This window comes from Folsomia candida, unplaced genomic scaffold, assembly GCF_002217175.1.
Source record: "Folsomia candida strain VU population unplaced genomic scaffold, ASM221717v1 Fcan01_Sc002, whole genome shotgun sequence".
In the NCBI taxonomy this organism is placed as follows: domain Eukaryota; kingdom Metazoa; phylum Arthropoda; class Collembola; order Entomobryomorpha; family Isotomidae; genus Folsomia; species Folsomia candida.
The window spans coordinates 4,637,732-4,650,679 of record NW_019091194.1 but is presented as its reverse complement, the minus strand read 5'-3'; the positions used below and the strand labels follow the sequence as shown (position 1 = coordinate 4,650,679).

General features: G+C 34.9%; 4 protein-coding genes across 8 annotated transcripts; 2 read left to right on the top strand and 2 right to left on the bottom strand.

The window, feature by feature from the left end:
* Positions 1–45: 45 nt before the first annotated feature.
* Positions 46–4,527, top strand: LOC110844969 (phosphatidylinositol N-acetylglucosaminyltransferase subunit A). Its single transcript, XM_035847994.1, has 10 exons — positions 46–218; positions 285–441; positions 512–691; positions 763–881; positions 954–1,078; positions 1,160–1,251; positions 1,320–1,428; positions 3,327–3,503; positions 3,591–3,874; positions 3,961–4,527. Exons 1-10 carry the CDS (start codon positions 199–201, stop codon positions 4,021–4,023), a joined length of 1,326 nt encoding a protein of 441 aa, XP_035703887.1. The 5' UTR covers positions 46–198; the 3' UTR covers positions 4,024–4,527.
* Positions 1,440–2,792, bottom strand: LOC118434435. The gene is made up of 3 exons (XM_035847995.1): positions 2,664–2,792; positions 2,310–2,602; positions 1,440–2,233 (listed from the first exon to the last, which is right to left on the bottom strand). Exons 1-3 carry the CDS (start codon positions 2,752–2,754, stop codon positions 1,808–1,810), a joined length of 810 nt encoding a protein of 269 aa, XP_035703888.1. The 5' UTR covers positions 2,755–2,792; the 3' UTR covers positions 1,440–1,807.
* LOC110844970 (ras-related protein Rab6) lies at positions 4,487–8,611 on the bottom strand. 5 transcript variants are annotated; one of them, XM_022091316.2, is made up of 12 exons: positions 8,332–8,611; positions 7,924–8,118; positions 7,789–7,847; positions 7,612–7,684; positions 7,450–7,536; positions 7,346–7,384; positions 7,190–7,266; positions 7,028–7,117; positions 6,932–6,962; positions 6,807–6,845; positions 5,571–5,590; positions 4,487–5,473 (listed from the first exon to the last, which is right to left on the bottom strand). In XM_022091316.2, exons 2-12 carry the CDS (start codon positions 7,991–7,993, stop codon positions 5,423–5,425), a joined length of 636 nt encoding a protein of 211 aa, XP_021947008.1. In that variant the 5' UTR covers positions 7,994–8,118; positions 8,332–8,611; the 3' UTR covers positions 4,487–5,422. The 5 variants fall into 5 exon arrangements, 4 of the variants coding, with proteins under 4 accessions (XP_021947008.1, XP_021947006.1, XP_021947007.1 ...); XM_022091314.2 differs by having other exon boundaries at positions 8,394–8,611; XM_022091315.2 differs by lacking the exon at positions 8,332–8,611 and adding an exon at positions 8,190–8,331.
* Positions 8,612–8,747: 136 nt separating this feature from the next.
* LOC110844599 (cullin-4B) lies at positions 8,748–12,841 on the top strand. The gene is made up of 16 exons (XM_022090841.2): positions 8,748–9,263; positions 9,360–9,533; positions 9,621–9,810; positions 9,890–9,939; positions 10,029–10,151; positions 10,214–10,229; positions 10,299–10,333; positions 10,421–10,532; positions 10,629–10,815; positions 10,887–11,381; positions 11,491–11,565; positions 11,679–11,831; positions 11,904–12,011; positions 12,091–12,261; positions 12,347–12,499; positions 12,584–12,841. The coding sequence occupies exons 1-16, from the start codon at positions 9,110–9,112 to the stop codon at positions 12,677–12,679; spliced, it is 2,292 nt and encodes a 763-aa protein (XP_021946533.1). The 5' UTR covers positions 8,748–9,109; the 3' UTR covers positions 12,680–12,841.
* The last annotated feature ends 107 nt before the right edge of the window (positions 12,842–12,948 follow it).

The following is a 12,948-nucleotide window of genomic DNA, read 5'->3' as shown; positions in this document are numbered from 1 at the left end:
CCCAGCACCACCGCGAACCAATCCTCTCTCCCAAATACCGTCAAGTAAACATGATGACATTCAACTTTGCATATGAGTTCAGTCAAGTTTAATTGTGAATTACAATAATGTGCCATAATTTAAAGTTTAAAATAATTTTTAAGATATAGGTTTTAAACATATTGTACTGATCTTGCTGTTTGCAAAGAGTTAGACGCAATGTTGACCCACACGATTTGGTAAATAAATATTCTCTCTTCAATCGTAAGTCAGTTAATTCTTAATTTAATGGGTTTTTGGTTTAGTATGGTGTCCGACTTTTTCTACCCAAATATGGGCGGAGTAGAAGAACACATTTACAACTTGTCACAATGTTTACTGGAACGAGGTCACAAAGTTATCGTGGTCACTCACACGTACGGAGATCGAAAGGGGGTACGGTGGATGGCGAATGGATTGAAGGTATAACTAATTTTTCGAAATATGATAAATTGTGATAACTTGTCACTGATGAGGTCATACCTTTCTATAGGTTTACTATGTTCCTGCTCAAGTATTTTATAATGGAGCCATTCTGCCAAACATGGTCACATTAATACCGATTATGAGAGAGATTTTAATACGAGAACGAGTCACGATTGTTCATGGTCATGCAGCATTTTCTTCTCTAGGGCATGATGCTTTATTTGTAGGGAAATTATTGGACCTAAAGGTAAATAAATATGGTGGATGGGAAAAAATTATGATGGTAGGATAACGACCGTTTATGTATTTTTGTTATAGACTGTTTTTACGGACCACTCCTTGTTCGGGTTTGCCGATGCAAGTGCTGTGATAACCAACCGGTTCCTAGAAATATCACTGGCTGATGTGAATCATTGTATTTGTGTCTCCAGAATAGGGTGATTAATTAATACAGTCGTTTAATTTAATTATTTCATAGTTTATAATTGCATAGTTTAATATTTACACAGGAAGCTGAATACCGTACTTCGTGCCAAAATTGAGAGTGAATGTGTTTCTATAATACCCAATGCAGTGGACGCGTCATTATTCAGACCTCTAGAGCCGAACGATATAGGGCCGCCGAATAATAGAAGTATGTAAACTATTGCTCTACAATTCACAAAAGCATTATCAGTAATTGTAATTTATTGGTAAAGATGTTTATTAATTTTAGTAATTATAATAATCTTGAGCCGATTGGTCTATCGGAAAGGAGTAGATCTAATGACTGGGATTATTCCAAAAATTTGTGAATCGCATAAAAATGTATGGTAAAAATGTATGGTATTCCTGACAATTTTATTAAATTACTACTAAATATGTTCTATACACAGGTAGACTTTTTAATTGGTGGAGATGGACCTAAGCGGTTAGAACTTGAAGAAATTAGAGAACAATACGGGAACAGAGTACAATTGTTTGGAAAAATCGATCATGCTCTAGGTACTAAATAAATAAATTATTATATTATATTATAATTTAATTATTCCAATTCTGACTTTAAACTTAATCCAACATCTGCCACACAACCTTCCCATTCTCATCTTTAACCAACGGGGGGATATCCACCTCTACACCACACCCAAACAAATATCCAAATAACCCCTGAAATTCCGACTTATGGAAACCATCATCGAAATGTGCGAACTTCTGATTTAATAACTTGATTGGATGGTCATTAATCTGGACCTCCAACATTTTAGCGACAATGCATGCTATTTGACCCATCGACTCTATCTCGCTAGCCTTAGTCTTCATTTCATTGAAAATGACAATTTGATGCGTGGTTTTTTCGCTCCATCTCTTGACCATCTTCACTTCTTCAATATTTGGGTGGTTGAATTGGTAGAGACGAGTTATATTTTTTTTTTGCAAACTCTGATAAGGCTGTTTTCTTCGTGACATCATGTGTGGAAGAACCTTCGGACTTCCTTACATTTGTATTCCCCCATTTCTCCCCCACATAAATCCTCCCATCATCTTCATCTTTTCCACAGTAAACGAGTGGTAAATTTTTGTACGAAACTTGGGAGAGAAGAGTTTGAGGGACAACTTTGGTGGACTTCTTCTCATCTGTGAGGCGAAATTTGTAGTTGTTGGCTACCAAAATGGTCTTCAGTTTGGGGAAGAATTCGTTTTCGTAAAGGTCGACTCCCTTTGCGAATACAACTTGTTCATTGATGAGATGAATCTTGTCTTTTGAAGCACAAATAGAGTTGTTCAGCATTGACATCAAACTAATTGCTACCTACAATAGTTTTTATTGTAACTTTTTATTGATTGCACTGGATTAAAACATGCATTATAATTTTACTATGATTTACCATTTTATGATCACTTCCCTTTCCAGCCAAAACATCCTCAATCTTGACATTCCACGTGTAGTCCTTCACAATATGCATATTTTTTTGATCTTTAAAATGACTGTGTATTGCTTTGTGTTGGGTTTCACAGCTATCACTTTTCACATAATCTTTGAAATCAGGAATAGACCATCCTGCCTTTTTCGAGTACCTTGGGGTGTAGTAAAACAAAGTCACAGTTGCGGACTTCATATCTCGGATGACGTAATTTTGCTGCACATTATGACCTTCGCAGTACTTTTGCTTCCCTGAAACTACAAATGCCAAATTAGCCACGTACTGATGTAACTGGGTTTGTATTAAATGTGATATTACCAGCTTTTATCCAACAGTCTTCTAATTTACATTTCCACCAATTCATTCCTTTGCTGTTTGTCCCAAATGGTTTGCCATCGTTGTATCCCATTTTGCCATCCTTCTCATCCCATATCACGGTAAGCGTACTTTCACCCTTGTACCGACAAGTTATTGGGGCAGTCTTCAAATTAAGCATGGCAGCCTTAAATCGAGGGTCGTCAACAAGCTTGGCATCAGTCTCTCCAGCCTTCTGTCCATACCCAATCTTTATCTTGACGGCCTCTCTAATAGCTGTTAACTGGGAACTAATTTCGGATATGGGTGGTGGGATCTCCTTCTTTTCCAGTTTCTTCAACTTCATCTTTTCTCCTTGAGAAGACGTGAATTCTTGGGAGGAAGGCTCTCTCATGGAGGTTGGTGGGGTTTCAAATTCCGAAACAACTTCATCTCCGTCATACCAAACGATTCGCAGTTTCTTCTTTGGGATTTGTGGCTCTGACATTTTTAAATACTAAATATGACACTGATTAAATAAAAATTAAAAACGCAGAGGGAGGAACAATAACAAGTTAACGTCACTGTGAGTGAACTGACAGAGGTGTGTGCGAGTCAAAGTGGTGACGGAAGAGAAAAGCAGTATGAGTAGCATTGACCTTTATGTTTTTTTTCTTTTTTGTCTAGTTCGAGATTTTCTGATCAAAGGTCACATATTTCTTAATACTTCATTGACGGAAGCATTTTGTATGGCGATTGTCGAAGCTGCCGCTTCAGGACTACAAGTTGTTTCAACAAGGGTGGGAGGAATTCCGGAAGTGTTGCCCCCAGAATTGATAACCCTTTCCGAACCTACTGTGTCAGGTAGATAAAAATTATATCACGGTGTTACATGCATGCTAAAAAATACAACACGAGTAGTGGTGACATCACCAATGTGTAACTTTATAGGTCTTGTGGCAGCTCTAAATAGTGCCATTTCACTTCGGAAACGCCGATTATACGTTGACCCTTATCAAGCCCACCAGCTCGTCAGTTCAATGTATAACTGGAGAGACATTGCACGACGAACGGAAGTAGTTTATGATAAAGTCAATTTTTGCTGTAATCCAACTGATCCAGAGAGGATGTCTATTTTCATGAAATTTGGTTATATGACTGGACCATTGTTCTGCCTAGTTCTGGGATTAGGAAGAATACTCATGTGGCTCTGTAACCTTTTTGTGCCTATCGAGGTAGCAAGATTTACATACATCCCTTAACAATACCACAATGTCAACAGCAAATTGTAATAAATATAATATTGTGTTTGTTTCCTCAGGATATCGATATAGCAGTTAATTACCCAATATCCAATGAACATGCGAAACAAAATACGCTGTAATCGTAACGGAAATCGTTGGATCATGTGTGGACCATATGCATCGCATCGGTACACATTAACACAATATTATTGCCAATGCCTCGTAACACCATAGTTAAATTGGAGACTCGATCAGAACGGATGAAGGGGAGCGCTCTGACAGAGAAAATAATAACTACCACAGAACCTGAGACACAATTTGAGGCTGGATGAAAAGAAGGCCTGTGTCCTATATGTGGCGTGCAAGTTCGCTATATCAGTTTCTATAGGACACAGTCGCCACCACTCAGGCACGGGCCTGAAGTTATCCCCCTTACTCTATGAACAAAGAGCTCTCGTCGCTTCATCCTTATACATCCATGATTATTGCTGTAAAGTCGTTGAACCTCAGATGCTCATGGAGCATTTTCTTACGTTTGTTTATCTAGTCATGCATGCAAAATTAAGTATTCTTCGAAATAAATTAAGAAACTTATGATTTTGGTCAATTTTTAACGTGTTTAATAAATCACCGTATCCCAAATACTAAATACATTCTACATAATTAGTGTTGCTTAATAATTATATATTTCAATCGGTACAAATTGAAGCATGCATTATATCATATAGTAGCAATTTATAAATAATACAACTGCAATAATTAATATAATAACATTGATTAGCTCAGTTTCTAAACTTAATAACGTGGTTCAGACTTAGAAATTATTAAAAAACAATTCTATACCCCCAGTACTTACATAGTACGAATTTTTTTATAGCCAAGGCATATTATTTCTCACGAAACTGCTTATTATTATTATTACAAACAAACATTACTTAAATGCCAGGTATTTTATTTTGTATTATACTATATAAATGCTTAGGTATGCATGTAAATAGATAATAGTTAATCCTGTAATTCAAAGTCCATAACCTATCAGCATCCCTTACATAACAATTAAGCCAGTGTACGACATACAAATAGTTCTGGATACTTTCGTGTTGGATTGGAATTGTTAAAATAATTTCCCTTCTCATTCACCAACCATTCAATATATGCACTAGGTTTCAATTTAAAGGTGACAGTCATTACAGTCATCAAGCTATTCGTATGTGGCACAGATCAACAGACATCATCATTATTCGTACACTACTATACCAAACTCCAAAAACGTTACCTTTAGCCTTCATAATAAATCACTTTTTGGCTTACCTCCACATAAACGAGGTATTAGTCAAAAATCGTATGGACGATATGGTATATGTAAAGCATTTATGTATTACTTAAATCATAAATTTGGTACAATATGGTAACTGGTTGCTTCCCTACGCTATTATGTATTAGGGATCCTAATTGCTATAGTACTCATTGCAGGTGATTATAAGCAATTAGAGGGGTATAATTAATTATACATTCTGCAGTTAATTTTGTTAGTTTAACTTAACAGCTACACCCACTTTCATTTTCTTGTGCGTCTGGATGCATGGGAGTCTGTTACCGAAATGAAAACCGAAATGTTAATTATTGATTTTTGATCATTGATTAATCAACTAACAATCAATTTAATTAATATCGGATTAATACCCACCTGTTGTTGCAGATCCACGGCTGCAAAGAAATTAGCATATTATATCGAACTGCACAAAACTAGTACATAGTATCCCACAATTTACTGTACGTATAAATATTGTTCTGCATGTAAATTAGCAGTGATTGAAAATAGGCAATATTGGATGGAGTAGTAAGTGTGGAAAGAAAAAAAAGATTTTTAAACAACGTGATATAAAGCTGTAAAAGCTATTAAAAGGGGACACTTCTCCTGAACGTCTTCAATTAAGAGAACAATAACTTGTGAAACGGATCATGCTACTTCATATTCGACATTTGCTCTTAATTCGATTAAGCGATAGGTACTTTAATATTTTACTAAAACTCAAGTTCCAGCCAAACAAAACTACTACAGAAAGGAGCATTTACTAACACAACCACAGTTTTACATTCAGGATTAAACATACATTGTAATTATATATACTTTTTCAAGTTTCTTGCCTATCCCATCTAATTAGGTACATATGTATCATGAATAAATTTAAACATACGATTATAAAATTGCTCACACGTTTCGATAATTGTTCTTTCGGAATAATCCTTTGATATTATGGTTAATATAAACATACCACAACCGAACAATTAGCAAATTAAAAGACTAAATTAAATTAGATAAGGTTTGATTGATAAGGATTAAATAAATTATTATGACGCGATACACATTCCGAGCGCAATACTACAGTGGAACAAAATGGAAATTAATAATCATAATAATTGATCTGGATGATTCTAAAAATATGCTCAGTTATTCCATCTTCAGCATGCGCATCCACCCTCAGTTTTGAGTTCAGCAGGCGTGTCCTTCAAAATGACTTCCGTCACTGAATAAATAAAAAAAGCAAACCACTCTCAAAATGCGAAAACAAATAGACTCTAAAAAAACATAATTAGATTAGAAGCTCTGCAAATCGCTGTGAACCAATAAAAAGAGAAAAGAGACTAAGAATAATTCGATACGGATTTTGAGGACTCGACAATTTTAGCAAAAGTGCAAACTAAACTACAAAGAGAACATTATTACAAAGAGGAAGGGTTTGTACTTTCACCATCGTAATATTAACTGTCAATGATTTCCCTGTTTCATCACAAACTTAATCATGGAAAAACATTGATATCAAAAGTCAATATGTGCATTTGATTAACGTCAAGACGAAATTAATTGAGAAACTATGAATAAATTTAAGATGAATGACATTATAAACATGGCATGACTTACTTTCTCCTTCACTTGGTTTGTTGTCTGATGAATCCATGCCTGATAAATGTAATGAAAAGTACATTTTAAATAAGACCAATCATGCCCATTAACTACTTTAACAACAAACGCGAATTTTTGCTTACCGGGTAGAGCTGCAGCAACTCTTCGGAAAAGCTGAAAGTGGGATAATTTGAGTTAAAAATTCGATAACCCTACTTGTATATATTGTTTTAATGTACCTGCTTAACGTTATAACCAGCTTTTGCACTGGTCTCAATAAACATGACATTTAATTCTTTGGCTTTCCTTTCTCCTTCCTCGGTTGACACCTGTTCAAAGAAACAGTATTATTATTATAATCGCATTAATAATGAAATGAGCTTATCATAAAAGAAGCTTACCTGTCTTTTATCTGATAAGTCCGTCTTGTTCCCCACAAGCATTATTATCACGTCACTTCCTCTTTCTGTCCGTACATCTGTTCAGATAAAAACTTGTATATTTAAAATCTAACGCTAGAGAATGAGAGAAGACAATTATTAATAAACAGCACGTACCATCGATCCATTTCGATGTTTGGTGGAAAGAATTGGCATCTGAAAAATTATACGTTGTATATATATAACAAGTTTTTGAAAGAAAATTGTGAAAAAAATCATACTTGTGATATCATAGACTACAACGGCCACAGTGGAGTCTCTAATATAGGAAGGAATTAAACTCCTAAACCTTTCTTGTCCAGCAGTATCTGAATTCATAATTAGCAAATATATAATGTTGGTAATTGATCAGGTTTACAAAAAATAGACGCATAGGTAAGTACCCCAAAGTTGCAGTCTCACGGTGCGGTCTTCCAAATACATTGTTTTTGAAAGAAAATCAATTCCTATCGTTGCCTGAAATAGAAAGTTGTAAAAAGCAAAACAATTATTACATACCGTTCTAATTTTGTCCGAACCATTACTTTATATTTTTTTAAATATGGTATTGACGCACTTACCTGGTACGTATTATCAAAACTGTCATACATAAACCGTGTAATGAGGGAAGTCTTTCCAACTATAATAAAATTCCGAAATGTCACTAACTCTCCCCCGTTATAATTTACAACTACTTCAAAAAGTTAAAAACTTACCACTCTGTTCTCCTAAAAACACTAGTTTGAATTTCCTCAAGGGATTTCCAAAGTCACCGGACGTCGACATTTTCTTTCTCCCTTCCTTTCACCACTTTTCCTTCTAAATCCTGCAGTCTTCTTTCCTTGCAATATGTTCCCGTATGCCCAAAATCCACACTGATTGATATTTCACCCACGCCCTATTTCTTCTTCCTACACACAAAAATAACTTTTACTAATCATCAAAAACAAATTCATTACCGGCTTGTTCATATGCAGTCCACCTCAACAAAAACGAAAACCTTTCACAAAATAAAAACAGATGCGAGGCCGAGAGGAATTAAAAATTCGTCCGCACCAAAACTGATGGTGAACTCAACAAACAACAAAACCTACCTAACGGCAAATTTAGAGCAATGCACTCACTTTTTAATACTTCTCTCTCCCACCTCAAAGAATATTACTAATTCAATTCATAATTCACTCACCCAATTCTTCCCTAAATCAATCACCTGTCCTATAATACTCACTCAATACGTGGATGGAGAGATGTTGATGAGTCAAACAAAATGTGTTTGTGAATACGTCAACAAACTAATTCTCACAGAGTTTATATGTATTTTTTGCAGTCTTTAAAACCACCAAGAATCAATTCGGAATGAATGAAATCTGCGAGTGAGAGCTGTGTGTAGTAAGCTGTCAAGTCAACTGGCTGGTTGTCGAGTCAGTCAGTCAGACAGTCCATCTCACTTTCATTTCACAAACTACAAAGGTTCGTCGGGGCAAAAGAGGACGTCGAAATCGAAGAGTACGTTTATTACCGCTGTGTTTTGTCTCGACTAAATAACTAAATTTGATTGAGTCTACCACTGTTCTCCAGAAGAACGAGTTGAATAAAAGAAGAACAATACCAAATTTCGTAAAATAATAATAATAAACAATTGAATTGTTTGTTTTGGTTTGGATTAGTTAAAGGGACCGACCCCGACAATGTTGGGACAGACGTTGAGTACTGATTGAGTAGTTTGGCTATAGTTTGTTTCTTCTAGTTTAATTTAAGATAATTTCGTAAAATTATAAAAATATTTTTTAGTTTAATTTGATCACTATTGCGTATTTAGTTTGGTCCATTGTTGGTTTTTGGCTGTAGAGAGACAGACATAAGTGATTGAGAGTGTCTTGCCTGTGGTTGGTTAGTCTAGTAATGACTTCGACAATGTGTGACGATTCTCCAGAACAGAAAAGACCAAATTTTTCATTGGTCAATAATTCTGCGACGAATGGAATCAGTAGGACGTCGAATGTTACGCAGCTTAAGAGTGGGGGAACAAAGAAATTGGTTATCAAAAATTTTAGAGGTGAGCATGTAGTAATGATAATTTGAAATTGTATTAATGAGAATTTCATTGAGATGATAGATAATATACTAAGATGGTTTTTTCAATTGTATCCAGAAAAACCAAAATTGTCAGATGATTATCAAGCTGAAACATGGAGAAGACTGCAAGAATCTGTTATCGCGATTCAGACATCTACTCGTATCAGTCACTGCTTGGAAGAATTGTATCAGGCTGTGGAAAATATGTGCAGTTATAAAATGGCTCCCCAACTTTACGACAATTTGAAAGGTACCTGAGTATAATGGATCGATATATATATTTTATGATTAATTATTATGACAATTGTTATTGTTTATTAATTGTGATTGTTAATAGATGTGATTGAGATGCATGTCAGGGATAATGTGGAACCGTATATTCGTGGAGTTCAAGACCGTAAAATATTTTTGAAAGAGATGGAAGGATGTTGGCAAGCACATTGCCATCAAATGATTCTGATTCGAAGTATTTTCCTGTACCTTGATCGCCGTTATGTCTTACAAACTCCGTCTGTGCCCTCAATTTGGTAATTTGAATTTGTTTAAGCAGAAAAAATGAAAGTGCTTGCTCAACAAAATTTATGTGTTCCTTTTGGATTAACACAGGGACATGGGGCTGGACCTTTTTCGAAAACACGTTATTGGTCAACAGTTGGGTGAGTTTAACTTTAACTCGAACTTATTGTATTGCATGCTATGCACTATATTTAAGCAGTTATTTATACATTCTGTTTTTGGTGAACAGCTCAAACTAGAACAGTGGACGGACTGCTAATGCTGATTGAGAGTGAAAGACAGGGTGATGTTGTGGATAGATCTTTGCTCAAATCCCTCCTGAGAATGTTATCGGATCTGCAAATTTATCAAGGTGGGTAAATATATGACATGAGTACCAACAATATTTAATGACCTTTTTTTCTTTACTTGTAGATGTGTTTGAGCATCGGTAACCTAATAATATTCTGATTAATATCTTTAAGTTAACACTAGTAATAATAATTTTTATGGGGACTAGATTTTTACAAGCGACTGATGCCCTTTATACGGCTGGTAAGTGTAATTCAAATTTAAAATTCATGAGTTCTGACTTCCAAGTACTGTACAAATTTTAAAAATAAATGTTTTTTCGTATAACAGAAGGAAGAAGACTGATGCAAGAGCTGGAAGTGCCTGAATACTTGGCGCATGTAGATAAACGAATTTCCGAAGAAAACGAACGGGTACTTCACTATTTAGATGTAGGAACGAGGTAATTATGTACATCATATCTTATCATCATCAGTTAAATAAAGAAAATGGTCAAAGAATGTCAACAAATAAATGAATGTCATTTAATAATTTAAAGATGGGCTTTAATTCACACTGTGGAACGCCAGTTAATATCGGAACACCTGAGTAGTATCCTTGGGAAGGGGCTGGAAAGCTTACTGGATAATAATAGGATTCAAGACCTAACACTAATGTTCAATTTATACAATCGGGTTAAGAATGGTTTAATAGAACTTTGTTCTCAATTCAACTCTTACATTAAGGTATAATTAATTAAACAGAACTGTGAATTGATCCAGTGGAAGTTTAATTGTTTTAATTTTACTTTTTCTAGAAAAAAGGGCGAATAATTGTGATTGATCCTGAGAAAGATAAATCTATGGTTCAAGATTTACTGGACTTTAAGGACAAGATGGATAATATCGTCTTGTCTTGTTTTGGAAAAAATGAAAAATTTGTCAACAGTGTGAAAGAAGCATTTGAGTTCTTTATCAATCAACGACCAAACAAGCCTGCAGAGCTAATTGCAAAGTTTGTCGACTCCAAGCTCCGCGCAGGAAACAAAGAAGCCACGGAAGAAGAGCTGGAAAGACTGCTTGATAAAATAATGGTGATATTCCGTTTTATCCATGGGAAAGATGTCTTTGAAGCATTTTACAAGAAGGATTTGGCAAAGCGTCTCCTCGTTGGGAAATCTGCAAGTGTTGACGCAGAGAAGAGTATGTTATCTAAGCTGAAACAAGAATGTGGGGGTGCATTTACATCAAAATTGGAAGGAATGTTCAAGGATATGGAATTGTCTCGTGATATTAACGTTGCATTCAAGCAGGTGACATAAATATGAAATAATCCTTAATAAATTAGACATGCGTAGAAAAAGAATTATCGCAAAAATTAACTAACATCAAACCAATTAACATGAAAATTGTTTCTTGTAGCACACGTCTAACCTCAAATCAAATTTCGAAAGCAGCATCGACTTGACTGTTAATATTTTAACAATGGGATATTGGGTACGTTTCCAATTTGCGTTGCTTCGTCTCACAAAAAAAAAGATTTGCATTTGCCTTATGCAGGATTGTGTATTGACAACTCCGTGTTTATACAATTATTTACTTTATTTCAGCCCACTTATCCTTTAGTTGAAGTTAACCTACCTAAAGAGATGGTCCAGTATCAAGAAATATTTAACAAATTTTACCTTGGCAAGCACAGTGGAAGAAAATTACAATGGCAACCAACTTTGGGCCACTGCATGCTAAGAGCCACATTTGAAAATGTTCGTTCTATTATTTCTACTGCTTATTAATTCATACGAAAAATATCAAAGTATTTATTTTATAAATCTCAGGGGAAGAAAGAGCTTCAAGTTTCTCTATTCCAAGGTCTAGTTTTATTGTTGTTTAACGATTTGGGTCAACTCTCCTTGGAAGAAATAAAAACAGGAACGAATATTGAGGTAAAAAAATATTCGGAATTTGTGTACATATGTATGATTTAGTTTTTCATGCATGAATTTATTGTCCTTGTGAATGAAGGATGGAGAATTAAAGAGGACCCTCCAGTCCCTAGCATGTGGCAAAGCCAGAGTGCTTCACAAGAGTCCGAAAGGAAAAGATGTCGAGGACGGAGACAAGTTCGAATTTAACAGCGAATTTGCTAATAAATTATTCCGAGTTAAAATTAACCAAATTCAGATGAAAGAGACGGTAAAATTAATTGCTACTTTTATTATAAAATAACAATCACCGTTATTTGTATTCAGCATTTTCTTTTTCTTTGTCAATTTATTAGAATGAGGAGCAGAAAGCCACCGAAGAACGAGTTTTCCAAGACAGACAGTACCAAATTGACGCTGCCATTGTTCGAATAATGAAAATGAGAAAAACTTTGAGTCACCAGCTACTTGTTTCAGAATTGTACAACCAACTCAAATTCCCTGTTACGGTAAGAATTGAATAATTACTAACTGATTGCTTGTAAATTTGTTTTAATCAATATTGACCAATTTTGTTTCTATTAAATTTTCAGCCCGTAGACCTCAAGAAAAGAATTGAAAGCCTGATTGACCGCGACTACATGGCACGAGATAAAGAAAACACAAAACAGTATAATTATGTCGCGTAATAATTGTGTATTAATAGGAGAGATTCTAAATGTTCCATGTGTTATACACCATACAAATAATTTTGAAACCCGTATCATTATGTATTTAAATAATCTCACTCATATTTGTTGGATTATACATGTTCATTCAGATAATTGATTAAAAAGAGTCAAGAAAGATAAGTGCGTTTCTGGGTCCTTAATATGCAATTGTTTGTACAGTACATCACTGCCAACTTAATGCTTTAGTTTTCGAACGATAAAATGAAAGTATTGACACTTACATAATG